A 23,350-nucleotide genomic window follows, 5' to 3' on the forward strand; every position below is an offset into this window, starting at 1 on the left:
CAAGGGTCTACAGAAAGTTACATATACAGAGAAAGCACCTACGTGCCCATTCCAGGTATCTACATGGGTCTCTTTTACACCACCTTCAAATTTTACTCAAACATCATCACTTTCCCATGAGGACTTTTGTTATCACCTTGCTTTACATGCCCTGCCATCCCTTCCCTCCATTCGACATGCTCAGTGTCCCTTTGCCTGTTCTGTTGTTACTTTCCCCGTTCCCCATTATAAGCTCCATGAGACACCAATTTTGTCTGTTGGATTCACTCGTGTATATTCAGCACTGAAAACAGTAGTGCATAGAAGGGGCTCAAAAGGTATTTTAAAAATTTTATTTATTAAATTTTTCATTAAATTTTTATTTGCATATAATTGTAGATTAGCATGGAATTATAAGCAAATAATACAGAGAGATGCAGTGTACAATTTACTCAGTTTTCTGCAGTGGTGACATCTTACAAAACTATAATAAAACATCACAACTCAGATATCAACATTGATACAATAAGGACACAGAAGACTTCCATCGCCTCAAGGATCTGCCATGTTGCACTTTTATAGCGAATGCACTTCTTTCTGCCCCCACCCTTTGCTTAATCCTTGGCACCCACTAATCTGTTCTCCACTTTTATAATTCTGTCATTTTGAGAATGTTATATGAATGGAATCGTGGTATGTAATCTTTTGAGACTGGCATTTTCACTCGGTGTAATTCCCTTGAGAGCTATCCAAATTGTGTCTATCGCTAGTTCATTCCTTTTTATTGCTGTCTAGTATCACATGGTTTGGACATATACAATTTCTTTAACCATTCACCCATTAAAGGGCATCTAGGTTGTTTCTAGGTTAAGACTATGACAAGTCAAAATGCTATAAGCATCCATGTACAGGTTTTTGTGTGAAAATAAATTTTTATTTCTCTGGGATAAATGCGCGGGAGTACAATTGCTGGGTTTTGTAGATGATGTATGTTCAGAATTTTAAGACACCACCAGACTGTTTGCCAGAGTGACTGTAACATTTTACATTTTCACTGTCCATGTATGAGTGATCCAGTTTTTCTGTCCTTGCCAACATTTGGTCTTGACACTATTTTTGATTTTATGTTAGCCATTCTAATAGATGTGTAGTAGTAACTCATTGTAGTTTTAGTCTACATTTCAATAATTACTAATGCTATTAAATATCTTTTCATGTGCTTACTTGCCTTCTGTTTTACCTTTGTGGTGAAATGACTCTCCATGTTTTTTGCTCATGTTCTAATTGGATTGTGTGCTTCTCTATTGTTGAATATTCAAAGTTTTTATATATTCTAGATACAAATCCTTTGTCAGATAAGTGGTTTGCAGATTTCACTTTCACTCTGTATGTTGTCTTTTCATTGTCTTGACAGGGTCTCTGATGAGTGAAAGTATTAAACTTTGATGCCATCTAATTTATTAATTTCTCCTTTTATGGCTCATGTTTTTGGAATATATACTAATTGAAAACATCTGTTTTACCAGCAATGAACATTGCTAAAGACTCTGCCTAGCCCTAGATTCTGAAGATTTTCTTCTTTTTTTTTCTAAAACTTTAACAGTTTTACATTTTACATTTAAGCCTGTGATGTATTTTGAGCTAGTATTTATACGAGGTGTGAGATCTTCTCCAAGGTTGGGTTCTTGCCTATGGATGTCCATTTGCTCCAGCATCACTGTTGAAAGGCTGTCTTTCGTCTATTGAATAGCTGCTCTTGCATCTTTGTCAAAATTAGGTGTGCATAATTGTGTGGCTCTATTTCTGCATTTTCTACTCTGTACCACTGAATCATGTGCTCATCTGTTGTTCTAACCATACCTCACAAACTTGAGAACTGCAGCCATATAAGTCTCAAAATCGTTCTACCTGATTTCAAGACTTACTTTTCAAAGTTGTGCTGGCTATTCTAGTTCCTTTGTACATCTATATACATTTTTGAAAAATCTTGTCTATATTCGAAAAGTCTTGTTGTAATTTTGCTTGCAGTTGCAGTAAAGAACTGACATCTTTACTGTGTTTTATTTAAATCATCTTTTTATTTTTTTATCAGAGTTTTTGTAATTTTTAGCACACAAGTCTTGTATATGTTTTGTTTGACACACACCAAAGTATTTCATTTTTTGAGTCATTGTAAATGATACTGTATTTTAAATTTTAGTGCCCATATGTTCATTGCTAGTACAACAGATTTTTTTCAAGTAGTATAATTGAATATTTAGCTAGTATCCTATGACATTCCTGAAGACCCTAATTTATACTAGAAATTTTAATTTTTCCACCTATGAGTGAGAACATGCGGTGTTTGGTTTTTTGTCCTTGAGATAGTTTGCTGAGAATGATGGTTTCCAGCTTCATCCATGTGCACATGCACGCTAAAACTTAAAGTATAATAAAAAAAAGAAATTTTAATTTTTATAGATTCCTTCGGTTTTGTATATAGAAAATAATCTTAGCAAATGGAAAGATTTTATTTATTTCTTTACAATCTGTATGCCTTTAAGTTTCTTTTCTTATCTCATTATACTGGCTAGCACTTCCAACCCTATGTTGAATAACATTGGTTGAAGCACTTTTTTGTCTTGATCCTTATCTTTGGGTGAAAACATTCAGCCTTTCACCATTAATCATAATGTTACTAGTAGGTTTTTGTAGATGTTCTTTATCAAAGTAAAGCAGTTTGTCTATTCCTATTTCTTGGATTTTTTTTTAATCATGAATGAGTTTTGAATTTTGTCATATGCTTTTTTTGCATCAATGAATATAATCACGTGATTTTTTTTTGTGGGGGCCTGATAATATGATGTACTACTTTGATTTTTTTAATACTGAACCAGGCTTGCATCCCCAGAATGAACTCTACCTGATTATAGTATATATTTCTTTTTATATATTGCTAATTTCTCTTTGATAATAGTTTGTTTAGGATTTTGGAGTCCATACTTGTAAGAGATATTTGTCTGTAATTTACTTTTATGTGATATTGTCTTTCTCTAGTTTTTGTGTCATGCCAATACTCTATTCATAAAATGAATTATGAAGTATTAACTCTTGTCTATTTTCTGGAAGAGATTGTGAAGAATTAGTGTTAATTCTTCTTTTGATGTTTGATAGAATTCTCCAGTGAAACCATGTGGTCTGAAGGTTTTTTTTATGGAAAATTTTATAAATTGCAAATTAAATTTACTTACTGAACAGGTATAAAGCTATTCAAATTATCTATTTAATCTTTGGTGAATTGTTTTAGTTTGTATTTTTTAAGAAATTTTTCCATTTCATCTAATTCACGAAAATTATGTTGTAGGGTTGTTTGTAGTATTCTTCTCTTATGGAATGAATATTTGTTTTTCCTGCTCACAAATTTATATGTAAAGTCCTAACCTCTCAGTGTGGTTTTATTTGGAGTTGTGACATTTGGAGGTCATTAGGTTTTGATAAGGTCATGAGGGTAGTGTGCTCAGGATAGAATTAGTGTCCTTATAAGAGGCGGAAGATACCACCTCTCTCTCTCTTTCTCCTCCGTGTGAGGATGCAGAGAGAAGACAGCACTCTACAAGGTAGAAAGAGGGCGCTCACCAAAATCTGAATATTCTGGCACCTCGATCTTGGACTTCTTAGTCTTCAGAATTGTGAGAAATTAATGTCTGTTGTTTTAGCCACCCAGACTGTGGTATTTTGTTGTAGCAGCCTCCATTGACCAACATATCTATTATCCTTTTGACATTTGTAGGTTTTCTAGTTTTAGCTCTCATTTTAAAAAGTAGTTTTAGTAGGCTGGGCATGGTGACTCACTCCTGTAATCCCAGCACTTTGGGAGGCCAACGCGAGCAGATCACCTGAGGTCAGGAGTTTGAGACCAGCCTGGCCAACATGGTGAAACCCTGTCTCTATTAAAAATATAAAAATTATCTGGGCATGGTGGCGGGCACCTGTAATGCCAGCTACTCAGGAGGCTGAGGCAGGAGAATCGCTTGAACCCAGGAGGTAGAGGTTGCAGTGAGCCAAGATCATGCCCCTACACTCAGCCAGGGTGACAGAGTGAGACTCCATCTCAAAAAAATAAAACAACAACAAAAATGTATTTTAAAATGAATTAAAACATCCATCTTAATTTTTTAGTACATTATAGATATCTAAATTCTAATAGATCTAAAGCAGATCTTTTGATTCTCTTAACCCTAGAAGACTACACACGGTATTAATTTGTATTTATTTATATTTTTAAGTTTTTAATTGACAAATAATACTTGGCATATATTTATGGGGTACAATATGATGTTTCGATATATATGGTTATTGCAGAAAGATTAAATCAAGATGATTAACCATTTGATTATCTCACCTACTTATCTTTCTGTGGTGAGAATGGTTAAAATCTACTCTTTTCACAATTTTGAAATATACGTTATTAGCAGCTGTGGTCATCGCGTTGTACAATTGATCAATAAAATGTATTCTTCCTGTTTAGCTGAAACTTTGTAACCTTTGACCAGCGTTTTTCGTTTTTCCATCAGCCCTTCCCTCTCGTCCTCTGGTAAATACCGTTCGACTCTTTGTTCCTATGAGTTCACCTTTTCTAGATTCCACATATAAGTGAGATCATACAATATTCGTTGTTCTGCGCCTGGCTTATTTAACTTAGCATAAAACATCCTTGAGTTTATTCCATATTATCACAAATGATAGAATTTCCTAATTTGTATAAGGCTGAATATTATTCCAATGTGTATATATACCACATTTTTTTATTCATTCATTTGTTGATGAACACTTAGGTTGCTTCCGTATCTTGGCTATTATGAATCATGATGAAATGAACATGGAAATGGAGATATCTTTTTGACATACTAATTTAATTTTTTATGTATATCCCCAGAAGTAGTTTTGACAAAGGTGCCCAGAACACACCATGGGGAAAGGACAGTGTCTTCAATAAAAGGTGTTGGGAAAACTGGATAACCATATGTAGAAGAATGAAACTGGACCTTTGTCTCACATCATATACAAAAATATTAACTCAAAATAGATTAAATACTTAAATGTAAAACCTGGAACTGTGATACTACTGAAATATAGGGGAAAAGCTTCAGGACACTGGTATGGACAATGATTTATTGTCCATATAGGAACCCAAAAGCACAGACAACAAAAGCAAAAATAGAGAAATGAAATTGCAGCAAACTAAAAAGCTTCTGCACAGCAAAAAACAAAACAACAACAAAAACACAGTGAAAAGATAATCCACAATTGGCAGAAAATATTTGCAAACCATACATCTGATAAAGGGTAATATCCAAAATATGTAAGGAACTCAAATAGCTCAATAGCAAGAAAACAAATAATGCATTTAAAAAATGGGCAAAGGACCTGAACAGGCGTTTCTCAAAAGAAGACATACAAATGACCCACAAGTTCCTGAAGAAACATTCAACATCCCTAATCATCAGGTAAATACCAATTAAAATCACAATGATCTATCACTGCACATCTATTAGAATGGCTATTAGCCAAAAGACAAAAGATAACAGGTATCCTAAGGGTGCAGAGAAAAGGGAACCGGGGTATACTGTTATTGGGAAAGTAAATTATAATAGTACAGCTATTTTAGAATACAGTATGGAGGATCTCAAAAAACTCAGAATTATCATATGATCCAGCAATCCCATAGCATGTCTGTGTCATCAACTCATTAAATTTACCCATTCAGTTATTCATGTCCCAAACTAATTCATTCTTAATTCTTTTCTTTCCCTCATGTCCCTATTCAGTGTACCAAACTGTACTGATTCTGTTTTCAATTATATCCAGAAACTGACTACCTATATTTCCACTCCTGCCCATGCCACCATTGTTCCTCACCTGGACTGCTGTGATGCCCCCTCACGTGTGTTCCTTCTTCCACTCTTGCTCCCTAGCAGTTCATCCTTTACATAGCAGGCAGATCACACAAGTCCCGTATTCCCTAGAGTGGCTTTCTGGCAAAGAGACTGAAATCTAAATCCCTTACCCCAGCTATAAGGCTTCACATACTGTAGCCCCTGACTTTATCCATGAGAATGCCTCCCAGAAGTCTCTCCTGGCTCAGCATGTTTCAGCAGCCACACCCTTCTTTCTGTTGCTTAAGGATGCCAGGCTCATTCCCAGCTTGGGGTATTTGCACAAGCTGTTTCCTCCACTCAAGGTCCCCTTTACCCTAAACATCTCACGGTCAGTTCCTTCTTGTAATTTAAACTCCTGCTTAACTTCTTTTCTTAGAGATCTCTTTCCTGACCTCTCAACCTACTCACTTTCTATTCTGCCAGCTGGTTTTAATGTTCTCTCCTGGTTCAACAGCACTTACTTACATGGGATATGTTCTTATTTATTATTTGATAACTTGATGTTTTCTTTGTTTAGGTGTAAGCTGCATGAGAACAGAGGCTTTGCCTTTCTCAGTTACCACTGTGTTCCCAGCACATAGAACCATGTCTGGAACATAATAGGTGCTCAGTATATAATTTCTACATCTCTGAATAAAACTGCTGTGCTTAAGGTTGTCCATTCCCTATCTTATTTTACTCTCCAACAAGTAAATAAAATATGCATTCTATTCCCACTTTTGTAGATAAGGAAATGGGGTGTTCAACTAATTAAACCAACTGTTGAACTACAATTGTGTATTTCTTCTGCCTATTTCAAACTTAGGGATGCCATCACTCATGGTAAATGTGTAGGAGAAAGAACTTCAGAAAGCATGTTGCTGATTTTTGTGTATGAGTCTATTTATATCTTAAATAATTTCAGTTAAAGTTCTGAAAATTCCTAGAATGCATGCTTTGTTATTCCATTTAAGTGGTTAGAATGGTTAGATTCTTGAGACTGGTGGGAATGGGGAAGAGTTCTAGAAGACAGTGAGTTTCCATTCAATGTGTTTCAGTCTGTAAGTCCAGGAGTGCTTCTTTCTTTAGTGTAGAAGAACATAATTTCATATGTAATACTTTTGAGAATTATCAGTTTCAACTAGAATTATTGCAACTGTCAGAAAAAGAAGCCAAAAGGCCTGTCTAGGTATTTAAAATATGGCCCCATCTGTGCTAAATCTCACAGATATAATATTTATATTTATACAGAACAAACAAAAATAAACAAAAACTCTAGGAGTATAAATTAAGAGTGTAGACAAATCCTGAAAACTGCCTATGGCACTTAAGAATTCAGGAAAACCACTTTTTCAGAGAAGGCAAGCCTGTAGTTTTCTGGCTTTCACAGCAACTGCCTCTATCCCAGTGTCTTAAAAGGAAAGTACTTTGTGAAAATTGCAAAAAAGTTGATTGGTAGGGAGATGGTTGTGTTTGCCTTTTTGAAATATGAAGAAACTGAGGCACTTCTTTCTCTTTGGACAACGCAGCAAATTAGTTTTGGAGCTCTGTTGCCTGGAGGCAAAGTAGAGGGCTTAAGATTTGTGGTTTCTAGGCTACTGTGTTTTAAAGGAGACAATTATGTATCCTAATTTCCAAATACCTGAGCCTGCGCTGTGCAGAAAATGTAGCCAGTTTTAAGAAACAGCTTGTTTTCTACCTCTCAGCCCATGATGAAGAATACATTTATCCCTGACAAAATAGCATTGTCCCCATTTGGTGGTAAATCGTCAAGTCTGTTTAGAATCAGGGTCAGCTTCTCAAATGAGCCTTTCCCCCATGTAGCCTTCATGAATCTGATTAACACTGTGTCAGGGAGTTGTCTGATGTCTGACCTTGAGCTGCATGCTTCCCTCTCCCCACCTCCTTTTTTTGGGAATCATTCATTTTGTGCAGCCTCGGGCCCTGAGATTCCTCCCTAGCAGGCTGGAGTGCACTCGCAGGTTCCCTTTATTGGTATCCGAAGGGTTTCAGACCCAGTGACCTGTCATCTGTCTCCTCACCTGCTTACATGCTGATTCACTGATGAGCTGGCATCGCAGGCCCCGCCTCCCTCTGAATGGTCTGTGAGGTTGCAACTGCTTCTGCAGAGGGGATGCCGAGCAGAACCAGAGCTGGGTTACTACAAGTGTGAACCGGCAGCCTATCTGTTGCCACAGAAGAACTTGGTCACCACACTGAGAAGCCGTGTTTTCTCACCTCCCTGTTACTGTTGTAGCTGTATCTGGCTTCTCTAGCATTTTAAAGGAATTTCTGATTGAGGCGTTAACAGCTAATTCCACAGGAGTTGTAAGGCAGCCTGTGCGTAAACTGAGACAGAAGTTTCTCCTCAGAGACTGTCTTTTTTTTTATTATTATTATTGGCAAAGACTTCTGGCTTTCCTCAGAGGAATACCTTGTTGCTTAAGATGAGTGGCTGTAGAAAGCGGTGTAAACGTGAAATGTTGAAATTTGCCCAGTACCTTCTCAGACTATTAACAGGTTCTCTTCATACAGGTAATGACTTTTTTTTTTTTAATAGAGGCTAGTAGAGCATGGCAATGAAGTTGAAATGGAATAGGGAAAGCTCACTATTTCTTTGTTATGATTATTTTTAATGTTGTCAATAAAATGCAACTGTATTTGCTGAGATTTATGTTTCTAAAAATGTATGCAGTGCAGCTCTTTTGGGGGTAGAACTAAATTCTACGGATGTATTTTTTTTTTTATCTCTTCAAGGCAGTGTTGTTGGTAAATTTCAGGAAACAGTATCTGCAGAGTAGAAAGATTTTTTTTTTTAATACATGATTGTGCAAGGGGTTTTTCTCGTCTTTCCTGATTGCTGCAGTTTACTGAAAAAGCACACAGATTTTCTTCCTGCACATATTTAGAAATCCTCTAGAACTCTTTGATTATTATAATCCATAGATTATTTCCTGTGTGTTTGATCATAGGGCTTGGCCGTGAAAGAGTTAAGGATATTTCTTTTGGATCTCTGAGTTCCTTGCAAAATGTGAGCAAAATATGAAAACAGCCGAAGAGTAAAATGTCCATGTGAGGTTTGATATTTGTTTCATTGCAGTGGATTTCAATGTTTAAAAATTGGCACGATTGAAATAGAAACTCTATTTAAATCTAAGTGTTGATAGCAAGAAAATATTTTTAATATGTTCCAAAATTATGAGGCTAAACCAACAGTTTTGTTGCCCATGAAATCCCTAGGCAATGCTGTCATTAAGTTAGTGACAAGTGGGACTAAAATACTTGACACTGATAATATATATATTTTAACAGATCACCAAACTTCTGAGAGACAAATCTTGATTAATAGAACACACACTTTGATTCTGGTCATAAAGAACTGTTGTGAGCTTTATTTTTCAAATACTGACCTATACCTGTTTTCTTTAATCTAAATAAAGAGAAAAAAAGAGTAAAGAAACTCACACACTGTAAGTAAGTAAGGATGATGCAAGGATGATGTGCCATTTATGATATTGTGTCACATTTGACAATGAGCAAGAGGTGATCTTGTGCTGATACAAAGCTGAGAGATGAATTTGAGCAACATTTTACCTAAGACAGTAAAGTCTTGACGATAATTAACTAAACTGCATATACGATTATGTTAGTGTAATAAGGGAAAACCATTTTAAGAGAGTAACTGACAATCAAATGATTTTAGACAGCATCATCAAATATTAATAGATATTAAGAGGATTGTTAATATCCTAATGTTAATTTCCTGTTAATATCCGCATTTTAATCTTTAGGTAATGTGAATTATGGTGACTTTGGATATTCTTTAAGGAATAATCATTGAGAGTCTGTATCTGACTTTTGCCAACTCGGAGCTCTGTGGTGTTTCTCATGCAGTCTTCACCTTTAGATTACAAATGGTTAGTCCCATCACTATGACTTTGACATTACCTGCATATTAGCTTTAAACATTCAAGTAAGGATGATGTGCCATTTATGGTATCATGTCACATTTGAAAATGAGCAAGAGGTGATCTTTTACCTTGCTACGAAATTAGAGAAACCATGAGGTTTCCATGGTTGTCTGTCCTTTGCTCTCTGACAGGGCAATCCTAAGGTTCTTTCTGTTTCTGACTGGATTTAGGTGCAGTTTTCTGCCTTTCTAGCTCACTCTGTTTGTTGAATAGTTTTCTTAAACTTTTGATTTCAAGGAATTTTATGAAAATGGTAAGTTGTTGTGAAGCTGGAAACCATAAGTATTAAATCTAAAACACTGTAGTTGGTACTTTATCACTGGATGGTACTTTATAATATGGAAATTATGGAAAGCTAGTATAGCAGTAATATTTTAAGCTTTATTCAGTGTGTATTTGGAAATCACTGTAAGTGGGATTGCTTTCTTCTTTTTGAACCACAGGAGAAAAATAAAAGAAGCACAGCATCTTTGAACTTTGAGAACAAGGACCGACGATTATCATAAAGTAGTAACATAGATTTATGACCTGAGAAATGTGATTACAGCAACCTGTTTCTTGTAAAAATTCTTTTCGGCTCAGTCTCTAATACTAAATTTTGTGATATCCAGCCAGAATCTTTACAACTACTCAAAACGCTACTTGGAAAAGCCAATGTATGCATTTACTAGATGCTGTGATAATATACACCATTCATATTGCGGAGTCTGATGTAAAATTCATTAGAACACTTTCAAGTCCCTTAGCTAGTAATTAATGAAGAAGTAGGAAACAGAGTTGAACTAGCTCAAAAAATTTCCTTTAAGGTTGGATATTCAGGCAGCTGCTAATTGTATCCTGAGCAATCAGCATGTATATTTGTAGTTATCAAAAATTTAAAACAACACGAACATGTCTTGGATGATTTTTTTTTTCTTTTTACCAACAAGACCTTTATTTTTGTTTTTTTTTTGATCAATCGTGTTATCTGAGGAAATAGTGATTTTGTTTTATATTTGAAAACAAGTTAATTCTTAAATATATAATTTTATATTTGGCAGCTGCTTCTCATTTGATACCAAAATGGGCCATTTATACAAACATAGAACATTGGAAGTTCGAAGAAATTTTCGTGGATACAAACTTTCCTTCAATTTGTCTTATTAGTGTTATTACAAGTTAGAAAAAAGTAATTTCCTTTTGTGAGAGCTTTTCATGTAAGTTTTGGCAATGCCTAGGATTGCTTACAAATTAAAAATTTAATTTGATTAATAAAATTATTTTTTTAGAGAGTACAGATTCAAAAGTAAAGATTTGTCCAGCTAAAATAAGATACATCTATTTTCCCTGAAACTTCCTACATATTTTTTATCATGGCAAATCACTTCTCAAAGAATGTATTTTACAAACATATATAATGTCTGTATTTATCATAAAAACATGCATTTTAAAAGTTTATTTGTTACGTATAGTAAATCACAGAAATCCATATGCAAATATTACAAGTTAATGGCCTCAGTTCATTGTAGGATCAATTATACTATTTTCCTCTCAGTTTGAGATCTGCCTCTTGATATGCCATATCATATTCAATTCTAGATGGGGCTCATGCTACCCAATATATTCTTGTACACCTAAATAAATGGAGATAGGTCTTAGGATTACTCCAAGAATACGACACTTCTATTTGTGTATGACAGGAACCCATACAACATCCTATCATATGAATGCTGCCCCATTGAGAAGGAGGAATGTTATTGCAGATATCATGTTTTGAACTATTTCTTCTTTATGTGTGAAATTTAATATTGTCATGTTTTAGGGTACTTATTTGAAGGTTGTTTTGACATTTTTCAATATTCTGTACATTGTTTTCTGTAAAAATCAAGACCTGAACACATTTTTCTATTGGCAAGAACTCTCCAAATATATGTGTGAGGTGAATATTGCCTGGAGCTCTGTTTCAGGCTTCAGGTCTGAAAGTTATAGGCATATCCAAGTTCAATTCTCCACCTAAGGGAAGCAAAAGCAATTTAAACCCAAAAATTCTGTGAAACAGTGAATTGCTGTTTAACTAGTGGGTTAAAGTATTTCAAATTTTGTGAAATTATATTATTAAAAGCAAGAGGTAAGAATTCATCATTCCATCAAGTAGAGAGCTTTAGATTAAAGGATGAGAGGGAGAGATGGTGCACATTTGTACATTTGTTTCACAAATTTTCTTTGAGTGGTTTCCGGCCTTAAACTTGACATCATTGAAGGTATGGTGGGTCAAGTCACCACAGGCTAGTCATATAAAGACTTACTTTTTTTTTTTTTTTTGAGACGGAGTCTCGCTCTATCACCCAGGCTGGAGTGCAGTGGCGCAATCTCAGCTCATTGCAAACTCCGCCTCCCGGGTTTTAATCAATTCTCTCTGCCTCAGCCTCCCGAGTAGCTGAGATTACAGACACTCGCCACCAAGCCCTGCTAATTTTTGTATTTTTACTAGAGACGAGGTTTTGCCATGTTGGCCAGGCTGGTCTTGAACTGCTGACCTGCGGTGATCCACCCACCTCGACCTCCCAAAGTGCTGGGATTATAGGCATGAGCCACCACGCCCAGCCTTAAATATTTTTTTATACTACATTTTTGAAGTCTGAAGAGAAGGTAAGAGGTGATCCTAAGCAAAATCAGAGACTTGACAAAGTTTGTTTCTGGCCGTGTGCCCTTCCACTTTCTGTTCTCTTCTTTCTCCCTGGAGATGATAGAACAGAATCGTATTTCCAACCTCTCTCTGCTATGTACTCTCTCGTCCCCCAGCCCAGCCACATTTACACATAGGGCAGACACATCTCACACAAAGGATATGCCCCTAAAGACCTCACATAAATAAACACTAGCAAAATTCAAGTTGAATCTTGGCCAAAAAAAAAAAAAATAAAAAAAAGACAGGATTTTCTATTTCCCTGACATGTGGCAGTCAAATACACAGTTTATATTTTCTCGGCCTGCCTGTTCTGAAATTATGCTATTCCTGATTTATTTTTTTCAACTTTTTAATCCATTCTTTCAAATTTTGCTGATAAAACAAGATTATATTTCTTATAGCATCCTGTAAAATTTGCATTTTTCAAATGCATATAAAATACCACCATGTTACACTGTTTTCTTGTGCTCTTTCTTCCATTGAAACCTATTCTCAAGCAAAAAGAAAGCAAAGAAAAATGATGTTTACACTTGACTGCCAATGAATTTATGGCACTGTTACTTTTCCCAACAGAGTTTACATTTTAAACTTTATCAGGATAATTATTTTGTCCTGTTTAACTTTCTAATCAGGATTAAAGGGACATTTGTGGGGAATTCATGGTCTTGCTTAATCTTCTTATAATCTGCCATTTCTGTCAAATCTGATTACAGGATCTCTGATTTAAACAAACAAAACATTTATATATACAGGTTACTGGTTGCCTTCTTTAATTTCAGAAAGTAATTTGCATGTTAATGTTTTATTACATTGCAAATTATGTTCTTTTTCCTATAATTAGCATATTAGGTAAGCTTGCAGGGTTAAAGCCTCTTCTTTCCCAAAGAAGACTGTTTTTTATCATTGTCATAACTTTAAAGTAGTAAGTGGTCTGATCTCATAGTCTTAGACATGGTAAACTCTTAAAACTCACTTGTTGACCAGTTGGCTCAATTAATCAACATGTTGCACGTGGTCTAAAGGGAGGAGCTCATATTCATAGAAAGAGCTGCATTTGGCCCGGCACGGTGGCTCATTCCCGTAATCCCAGCACTTTGGAAGGCTGAGGCGGGTGGGATCACCATGTCAGGAGTTTGAGGCCAGCCTGACCAATATGGTGAAACCCTGTCTCAACTAAAGACACAAAAAATTAGCTGCGCATGGTGGCAGGCGCCTGTAGTCCCAGCTATTCAGGAGGCTGAAGCAGGAGAATCGCTTGAATTCTGGAGGCATAGGTTGCAGTGAGCCAAGATCTCACCATTGCACTCCAGCCTGGGCAACAGGGTGAGACTGTCTCAAGAAAAAAAAAAAAAAAAAAGAGCTGCATTTGCCGCTCTTGCTAAAGGTAATCAGAGCTTTCTTACCAGAAACTTCAGCACTTACACATCAGTGTCTCCTTTAAGTACTTAAAGAAATGTTTAAGTTACACAATACAACACAAAGACTACTGAGGATATTATACATTGATTGTGATCTGTATCATTTCTGTTTCTGGCAGGAAGGAGATCTTACACTCCAGAAAAGAATTTGATAAAGTGACTCTGTATTTAGAGCAATAAGGGGTAATGTGTATGCTCCAGCTGGTAACAGTAAACTATTGAAGAGGCAAGAGATAGGAACCATTTCCAGAGCCTGGAGAGGAAAACTGTGTCCAGAAAGCTTCCAGACAGAGTGGTGGCCTTGAGTACAGGAATATAGCCTACCCACAGAGGTCTGATAGGAAGAAAGCTCAGGGAAGAAAAAAATGCTAGTCTCATTTTCCTCCTACTTTCAGAGTTTCTCCTACTGCTTCCATTGTCTGACCCCATCCTAGGAACCTGCAGGGAAGCTACTCTAAGCAGGAGAAATATGTTCATAGCAGTATTGATTATTTTCTATTCACTCACCACTGGTATTACCACTGACTGGGCTTTTTTATTTAAAATTACTCACAGTGGTCATGTTGCTTCCCCTCAAAAGGTATTGAAAGTGGCATGAGCAAGCTAATCATATCTCTGGGTCATGCAGAGGTTCCTATCATTCTACCACATAGCTCCCTATCATTGTTTATCTTTTACTTTGACAGTAGAACTTCTCTCAAATATTTCTCTGTATGTTTTTTTACATTCCAGAAGTAAAGTAAACCTATACGTTCAAACAAATTGACTCTGTATTCTGAGAGAATGTCATTATAATCAGCTAAATTAAATGCTATTTGAAAATAATGTGATGTTTGCTATTATGGAAAGATGTTATTACAACTCAGTGAGATACGGCTATGGTTTGTGTTTGTTAGGCACATTGATGGCTGTGTTACTCTGTTTTGCATTGCTATAAAGGAATACCTGAGGCTGAGTAATTTATAAAGAAAAAATATTTACCTGGCGTACGGTTCTGCAGGCTGTACAAGTATTGCACCAGTATCTTCTTGGCTTCTGGTGAGGCCACAGGAAGCTTATAATCATGGTGGAAAGTGAAAGGCAAGCAGATGTGTCACATGGCAGGAGAGGAAGCAAGAGGAAGGGAGGTCCCAGATTCTTTTTAACAATCAGATCTGTCAGTAACTCATTACACTGGGGAGGGCACCAAGCCATTCATGAGGGATCTAGCCCCATGATCCAAACACTTCCCACCAGCCACCACCTCCAACACTGGGGATCACATTTCAACATGAGATCTGGAGGGGACAAAACATCCAAACCATATCAACAGCTTTTCTTGGATGAAGTTTATTTTCTCTCCAACACTGTTTTTCCAGTATTGGGATACATTTGTGGGCTTGGGAAGGTAAGATCTGAGGAGCTTCCCTTAACTGTGGAAGAAAAGTCCAACTGACCATGACAGAGATCATCGTTGATGTGTATATTTATGTATGTATATATATATATATATATATATAAAATATCTAAATATATATAAATATATATAATATATTATATAAATATATATAAATATATAATATATATTATATTATATATAATATATAAATATATTTTTATATATAAATATATTATATAAATATATAATATATATTATATATTATATATAAATATATAAATATAAATATATATAAATATATAAATATATATGTATATTTACAATATAAACTAGTTTTGCCAACAAATCAGTTTTTAGCAAGTCCCTGCAAAATATGGCTCTATGCTTAACATTATTTATTTCTCCTTCCTAATAGAGATATAGCAGTCACATCAGGATGTCTCAAGGTGTTCTTTATTTGGGGCTAATGTTCAGTTTATGTTTTTAAAGGGGGGTGAATAAAACCCTGCAGTAGATCAACATGTAATAAGGTCTGAGGATGGCCAATGAATCATTATTTTCCAACTTCAGGAAGAACAAATATGAGAGTAGGACTGAATGAGTGGCCAGGGTGGGCATAGAAGTACTGTGCCAAGGTTTGACATAAGGGAGCATTTCATCATTATATATATCATCATAAAAAGCATTTCATCATTTGACACCCTTCTTTACTTATCTCATATCCAATCTATCAGGTTTTGTTTTGCTTCCTCTAATGTCTTTTCATCATAGTCTTAATGACAATAATATAAATATATTACATCATAACTGAAAAAAGTTTATATTATGAAAATGTGTTCCAGGAGAGCTATTCTCTCTGCTCAACCCCCAGCCATCCTTCTAAGAGGCAACAGCATAGCATAGAGCTGTGTTGGAATTCCAGCTTTATTCCTAACCCCACAATTGGGAAGACCAATTAGATGACCCCTCTAAGCTGGGTCATCACATCTGTAAAATGGGGATCTTTGTACAATTATTTCTGTTGCTGGCACACATTTAACAAATTTGTCGCTATTACTGATGTGGTATCTATAAGATGTTCTAGTAGTTTTATTCAAATTAAATTTTCACTAAAGATAATTGAAATACCTAATCGTTATTATGCTTCCTGGTAATTAGGAATAAATAGAAAGCAACCTATATAAATGACTGCGATTTTTAAACTTGCTTGCCTTTAATTTTATTAGTTTTCAATAACTATAATAGCCATTTATTCATTCAACCAACATTTATTAAGTGTTTGTTAAGAGCTGAGTCTCGTGGTTCCACTGAGCTATTTCTTCATGATTCCCAATTGCCCTGTGTCAGCCTGCCAGTACAGCAAATAAATATGAAGCAGTTAACTCAACCAACCAACATATGCTAAGATTTCAAAAAGCAGAGGAAAACTATCTCTTGCTATTTCAGTCAAGGACAATTTTAGGCAAGAATAATGGGCAAGGTAGGTGAAGCAACGAGACTGTAAAATATGTTCCTCTGAAAAAATTAGAAAGAAAGAGGCTTATGAGAGGGGAGCCAAGCAGGAAGGGTGAGGAAGCAGCTGGGGAGAGAGAGGATTAGTGAGATTATTTGTAGGAACAGGGAGTTTTGCTAAAAAGCTAAATTGTCCACACAACCAGATTGCTGCAGAAACTACCGGCCAAGCCCAACAGAGGGTCCTGTTGTCTGTCTGGAGCAATATTTCCATGCCTTTTTGAGTGGTCAGGTAGGAAATATTGCATTTTATCAATTAAACACCTGTTCAGATCCTGTTTTCTTTCCTTGGAACCCTGCTTCATTCTGTAATATATATTGATTTATTTTCTTTTTGAGCTCTGATAGTACAAGTTGTCTGACCCATATTGTTCAGCATTTAATTACTAGTCAACCCTGTATATTGAACAGATTCAGGTGTTCAAATTGTATCTCAGGTAGATCAGAATCTTCTAAAAGACAGAAAACCTGGTTCAGTATCTCATCATTGAAATGCTTGGACCAGCAGTGTTTTGGTTTTTGGACTCTTCTGGATTTTGGAATATTTGCAGAATATATACTGGTTCAGCATTCCTAATTTGAAAATCTGAAATCCAAAGTGCTCCACTGAGCATTTTCTTTGAGTGTCCATTGAGCATTCAGAAAGGGTCAGATTTTGGAGCAGTTTGGATTTCATATTTTTGGATTAGGGATACTCAACCGGTAATACTTAATTATCCATCTGTACCCAAACACAGTGTGTACTGCACAGTAGTTGCTTTAGAATATAGATTATTTCTTTATGGTATTGTGAGAGGATATCATAAATAAATATAAGTTTCTTTGCTCATATAATTTAATGTGTTCATTTCTGAATCACATTATTAGACTTAAGGTATACTATTGAGTATCTCACAGGGAGCCTCGCCCAAAGTACCAAACCTAGGGTGTGCTGGGGCTAAGGTATAAAACCAGATTTGTCAGAATCTAAACTATGTCTTTGTTTGACTACATAGTTTTCCCCTCTCAAATTCAAATTCACCCTTAAGAGCTATGTGATTACTTTAATTCTCAGCTCAGATATCACCTAGTGAGACATTTCCTGACCATCCAGTCCAAAAGAACCCCTCCCATACATATTTTTATATTACCATTGTTTTGAAATTTCTTTTACAGAGAGGGTCACCAAAACTAGGACATTTTTGAGAGTAAAAAGAGGCAATCTTAATCATCACAGCAGGAAAACAGGCACAAATCCAAACTGTCCCAGACAAGCTGGGAGGCATCGTAGTTTTCTCCATAAAAATTACCACTACCTAAAATAACATAGAATATTTACAAATGTCTGTAAAAGTGGAATATAAACTTTTAAAAATAATTATGGGTTTGTTGTTGTTTATTATTGTACTCCAGTGCCTAGACCATACTGGTGCACAGTCAATGTTCATTACATGGTCACTGGAAGTACTACAAAACTGAACAACACCAGTGCTTTTAAGGGGACAAAGCTACACCATCTCCTGCCTATTTCTTTGCATATCTTTTCCAAGGTTGGTAGAATTGTGACTTCCTAATCACTTCTGATCTTGGCTACTTCAGCTGCTCATTCTAATCTCTGTTATGGTTCTGCTGTTCTATCTCTACCTGGTACTTCTTCCAATCATAAAAAATGGTTATAGATAATTGAGAGCCTTGGAAGTGTGAATTCTAACTGTACACATTTTTAAATGGGGTAGGTCCTGTATATTTGCTCATTTATTTAAAAAGTCATACATCTTATGGTTGATTTATATATAGATGTCAATGTATTTGTATTTTCTCGTTTTTCTACAGGTAACATAGTATATGTATAATAGTTGAATTTTAATTTTTTTTAAATAAAAAATACATAGTTGTATCTCTATAAGATAAACTAATAAATTAATATTAGAAATTTATAGGTCCTTCCCATCTTCAACTATGGTAAAATTACTGGAAACAGATACCGCCTTGGCTGTACTATCATTTTAGAGATTTTACACACACACAAAAACATTACCATGCTTTGAGTAAAGTATTACCAGGCTTTAAGTTGATCTGTTCTCTAGCTGCAGTTTTCTTCTCCTGGAGAAAGTAGTAAATCTTCCGGGCTCAATATTATTACCTCTACAATGGGAAGATTTCTATTTTGCAAGATCACCAGATTAGGGTAAGAGACTTAATGCCTGCCAAATCAGTCACGTTCCTGTTCTATAACATGTTAAGATACATAGAGCCTGTTTTATGATGGGAGATACAAAAAGAATTTCCTAATCATCTTGTAATTCCCTGAGCCAAACAAAAGTCAAAAGGCTTTAAAGAACTAGGAAGCCAGTTCTATAAAAAGCTTTTAGAACTTTAAAGATCAGTTTTATGCTGTGTCTACTGAATTCCCCCAAGGGAAACTATACAGCCAAGTGCTGGGCGTGTTCCCAAATACATGCAAATGTTCCTTCCAATGATGCCCTCCTAGCCTATCTTCAAGTAAAAGCACAATCCCTGAACTTAGAAGGTTGAAAAACTTGTTTGCACTCAAAGTGGTACAAGTCCTTAACACAATGGCAACAATATAGACAACATTGTGTTTATCATGTCACTCATATAAAGAATTTTTTGTGTCAGAATATATTCTTGGATCATAGACACGTTACATCTCAATGGATCTTAAAAATCATTTGGTCTGCTTTTTTTCTTTTCAGAAGAGACAACTGGACCTGAGTAACTCAAGTGATTTTACCAAGGTCGTAACAGCTAATTGGTCCACGTACTGATTATTACTCTCCCATTTCACAAGCACTTTGTTCTCACAACCTGACATTGTGACAAGTGCCTCAGGTGGTGGCTTGGTGGGGTAGAAACACTTAGACCTGGCAAACAAAATGATCGGGACTTTTATCTTAACACCATCACGTCTTAGCAGGTGACCTTGGACAAGTTTATATTCCCCCGTGATATCAGTTTCCTCATCAGAAAAAATAAAGCGATCCTAATTCAGGGTGCCACTGAGTACTTTCACAAGCCAGCATTTGTAAGGACAGTGGCCGGAATCAGTACTCATTCAAATAGCACTAAGTCCTGTTTTGGATACTTATAAATCACTGTAGTGTATTATGTAAAACATTATGCAGTTGTTTTAAATTCCTTAGAAAATGTTAAAATGTGTTCACTTTCTACTGATTTTAAAATGCTCAAAATTAGGTAGAACATATGACTCAAAGACCTCCTTCATAAATGATAAAATTGTAAATTAATATACTTAAAGGGTTTTACTTAATTATGCTTAATACTCTCCTACCAAAAGTTATTTCCTACCCAGAAATGTCAGATGACTTGTATATTGCACAAATATGTGCAATATATATTCTTGCTAACACTTTTTGAGTCTAAACTCCTTAATTTTCAAAAAATTTATAATTAAGTTTGTTTTTCCACCAAAAATATTAACTATTAATCTTGGCTTTTTCCTAGGATATAAAGTATAGTAAAAAAAATTTTAAACTATATAACATGTAGAAATTAGTTACTTCACAAGCCAATATTAACAACCTACTCATTCTTTAAATTATTTATGAAATATTATAAAAGCATGAGAGATTTGCATAGATGTTAAAGTCCTAGTTTTAGGAAAGACAAACATATTTAATACATTTTATTATTTTATGTTTTAAATCTTCAAGTATTACCAGTGAAATAAGATATAGAGAAGAATTTTATTATGAAATATGAATTTAAAAATTTCAGTCGCTATATAAATTTGACCAATGCACAAAGACTACCCTCTCAGAGTTTAGAATAAGAAAAGTAGTCATGGGAAATGTGAAATCTGTCCATTCCAGCTTCTAAAACACATAAGAATTCAGGTACATGCTGCATCCTTTTATTTCATTTAACATGATAGCAATATTTTTATTTTAAAGTAAGCATTTTTTGTGTGCTTTAGATATTTATTTTTTTTAACTTTTATTTTAGGTTTGGAGGTACATGTGTTATATAAGTAAACTAGTGTCACTAGGGTTTGTTTTACAGAATTTCATCAGCCAGGTAGTAAGCCTAGTACCCAATAGTTATTTTTTCTGCTCCTATCCCTCCTCCAACCCTCCTCCCTCAAGTAGGCCCAGTGTCTGTTGTTCCCCTCTTCGTGTTCATGAATTCTTATCATTTAGCTCCCACTTATAAGTGAGAACACGTACAGTCTCGAGTAGCTGGGACAACGTGCATGCACCACAGGTATTTGGTTTTCTGTTCCTGCATAGTTTGCTAAGGATAATGACCTCCAGCTTCATCCATGTTCCGCAAAAGACATGATCTTGTTTAAAGTAAGCATTTTTTTCTAACTGATAAGACATTATACTACAGATCCTGATATCTGATATCTGTAGAACAATAGGTCTGTGCTTAAAATCTGGCTTCACCACCCCGTCTCTACTAAAAATACAAAAAATTAGCCAGGTGTGGTGGCGGGCTCCTGTAGTCCCAGCTATTCGGGAGGCTGAGGCAGGAGAATGGTGTGAACCCCGGAGGTAGAGCTTGCAGTGAGCCGAGATTGTGCCACTGCACTCCAGGCTGGGTGACAGAGCGAGACTCCATCTCAAAAAAAAAAAAAAAAAAAAAGAAAATCTGGCTTCACCAATCATTAGTCGTATGATCTTGGGCAAGTTACTTATCTTAGGTTCAGTGACCTTATCAATAAATTTGAGATAATGATAGTCCGACCTTCATGAGGTTTTTGTTAGTAAAGGCGAATGACATGAAGACTTAAAATAGAGCCCGGCACAATGTGTAATTGTTCAGTAACAAGTGTTTTTATTGTAATAATCTTCCTAATTTCAGCAAAGGTCTGTTGTGTCTTTAATATGTGTGGCACATTCAGAAGGTACGGTAAGGGATTTTAAGATGCATGAGGCAATAGCTGCGCCATAAAGGAACTTAACATTTAGTGGAGAATATAAAACATACAGGCATGTCTCATTGTATTGTTCTTTGCTTTATTGCACTTTTCAGATACTGCATTTTTTACAAATTGAAGTTTCATGGCAACCCTGCCTTTTGCAATACTATCAGCGCCATTCTTCCAAAAACACATGTTCACTTCATGTTTCTGAGTCACATTATGATCATTGTAATATTTCATAGTTTTTCATTATCATTATATCTTTTAAGATGATCTGTGATCAGTGATCTTTGAGGTTACTATTGTAACTGTTTTGGAGTGCCACCAACCAGACCTATATAAGACAGTGAACATAATCAATAAATGTTGTGTGTGTTCTGACTGCTGCACTGACCAGCTATTCCCCATGTCTTTTCTTCTCCTTGGGCCTCCCTATTTTCTGAGACACAACAGTATTGCAATTAGTTCAATTAATAACTTTTTAATGGCCTCTGAGTGTTCAAGGGAAAGGAAGAGTCACATGTCTCTCCCTTTTAAATCAAAAGCTAGAAATAATCAAGCTTAGTGCAGAGGGCATATCGAAAGCCAAAATAGCTGAAATCTCATGTCAAACTGTTAGTTAAGTTGTCACTGCAAAGGAAAAGTTCTAGAAGGAAATTAATATTGCTACTTTAGTGAAGACATGAATAATAAGAAGTGAAACAGCTTTATTGCTGATATAAAGAAAGTTTTAGTGGTCTGGGTAAAAAATCAAACCTGCCACAACACCCCCTTAAGCCAAAGCCTGATCCAGAGGAAGTCTCTGATATAGTTTGGATATGTGTCCCTGCCCAAATCTCATGTCGAATTACAATCCCCAGTGTTGGAGGTGGGAGAAAATTGGATCATGGGGTGGATTTCTCATGAATGGTTTAGCACCATCCCCTTGGTACTGTTCTCACAATAGTGTGTGAGTTCTTGCAATACCTGGTCATTTGAAAGTGTATGGCATTGGCTGGGCGTGGTGGCTCACGCAGGTAATCTCAGCACTTTGGAAGGCCGACATGGATGTAATCACTTGAGGTCAGGAGTTCGAGACCAGCCTGGCTAACGTAGTGAAACCTTGTCTCTACTAAAATTACAAAAAAATTAGCTGGGCATGATAGTGCATGCCTATAATCCCAGACACTCAGTAAGCTGAGGTAGGTGAATCACTTGAACCCAAGATGCAGAGGTTGTGGTGAGCCAAGATCGTACCACTACACTTCAGCCTGGGTGAAAGAGTGAGGCTCTGTCTCCAAAAAAAAAAAAAAGAAAAAGTGTGGCATCCCCCTCACTCACTCTCTCTTACTTCTGCTTTTGCTCTGTCATGTGTCTGCTCCCACTTTGCCTTCTGCCATGAGTGAAAGCTTTCTGAGGCCTCACCAGAAGCAGATGCTGCTATGCTTCCTGTACAGCCTGCAGAACCGTGAGCCAATGAAACCTTTTTTCTTTGTAATTTATCCAGTCTCAGGTATTTCTTTACAGCAATGCAAGAATGGTCTAATACAGGCTCTAACTCTCTTCAATTCTATGAATGCTGAGAGAGATAGGGAAGCTGCAGAAGAAAGTTTGAAGCTAGCAGAGGCTGGTTCATGAAGAAGCCATACCCATACCACAA

General features: G+C 35.9%; 1 protein-coding gene across 6 annotated transcripts in view; it reads left to right on the top strand.

Moving 5' to 3' along the window:
• The window catches only part of KCNIP4 (potassium voltage-gated channel interacting protein 4), a 1,193,209-nt gene that overhangs the window by 244,643 nt on the left and 925,216 nt on the right, over nucleotides 1-23,350 (top strand). For 2 of the 6 annotated variants that reach the window (XM_003258523.4, XM_030801365.1), the window contains exon 1: nucleotides 5,353-8,411. The exons of the other annotated variants lie outside the window; for them this stretch is intronic. In XM_003258523.4, the coding sequence (XP_003258571.1) occupies nucleotides 8,324-8,411 (88 nt within the window). In that variant the 5' untranslated portion in view covers nucleotides 5,353-8,323. Of the gene's footprint in view, nucleotides 1-5,352; nucleotides 8,412-23,350 lie in introns of those variants that run through there. 6 annotated transcript variants of the gene reach the window in all.

Source organism: Nomascus leucogenys, chromosome 20, assembly GCF_006542625.1.
Source record: "Nomascus leucogenys isolate Asia chromosome 20, Asia_NLE_v1, whole genome shotgun sequence".
NCBI lineage: Eukaryota > Metazoa > Chordata > Mammalia > Primates > Hylobatidae > Nomascus > Nomascus leucogenys.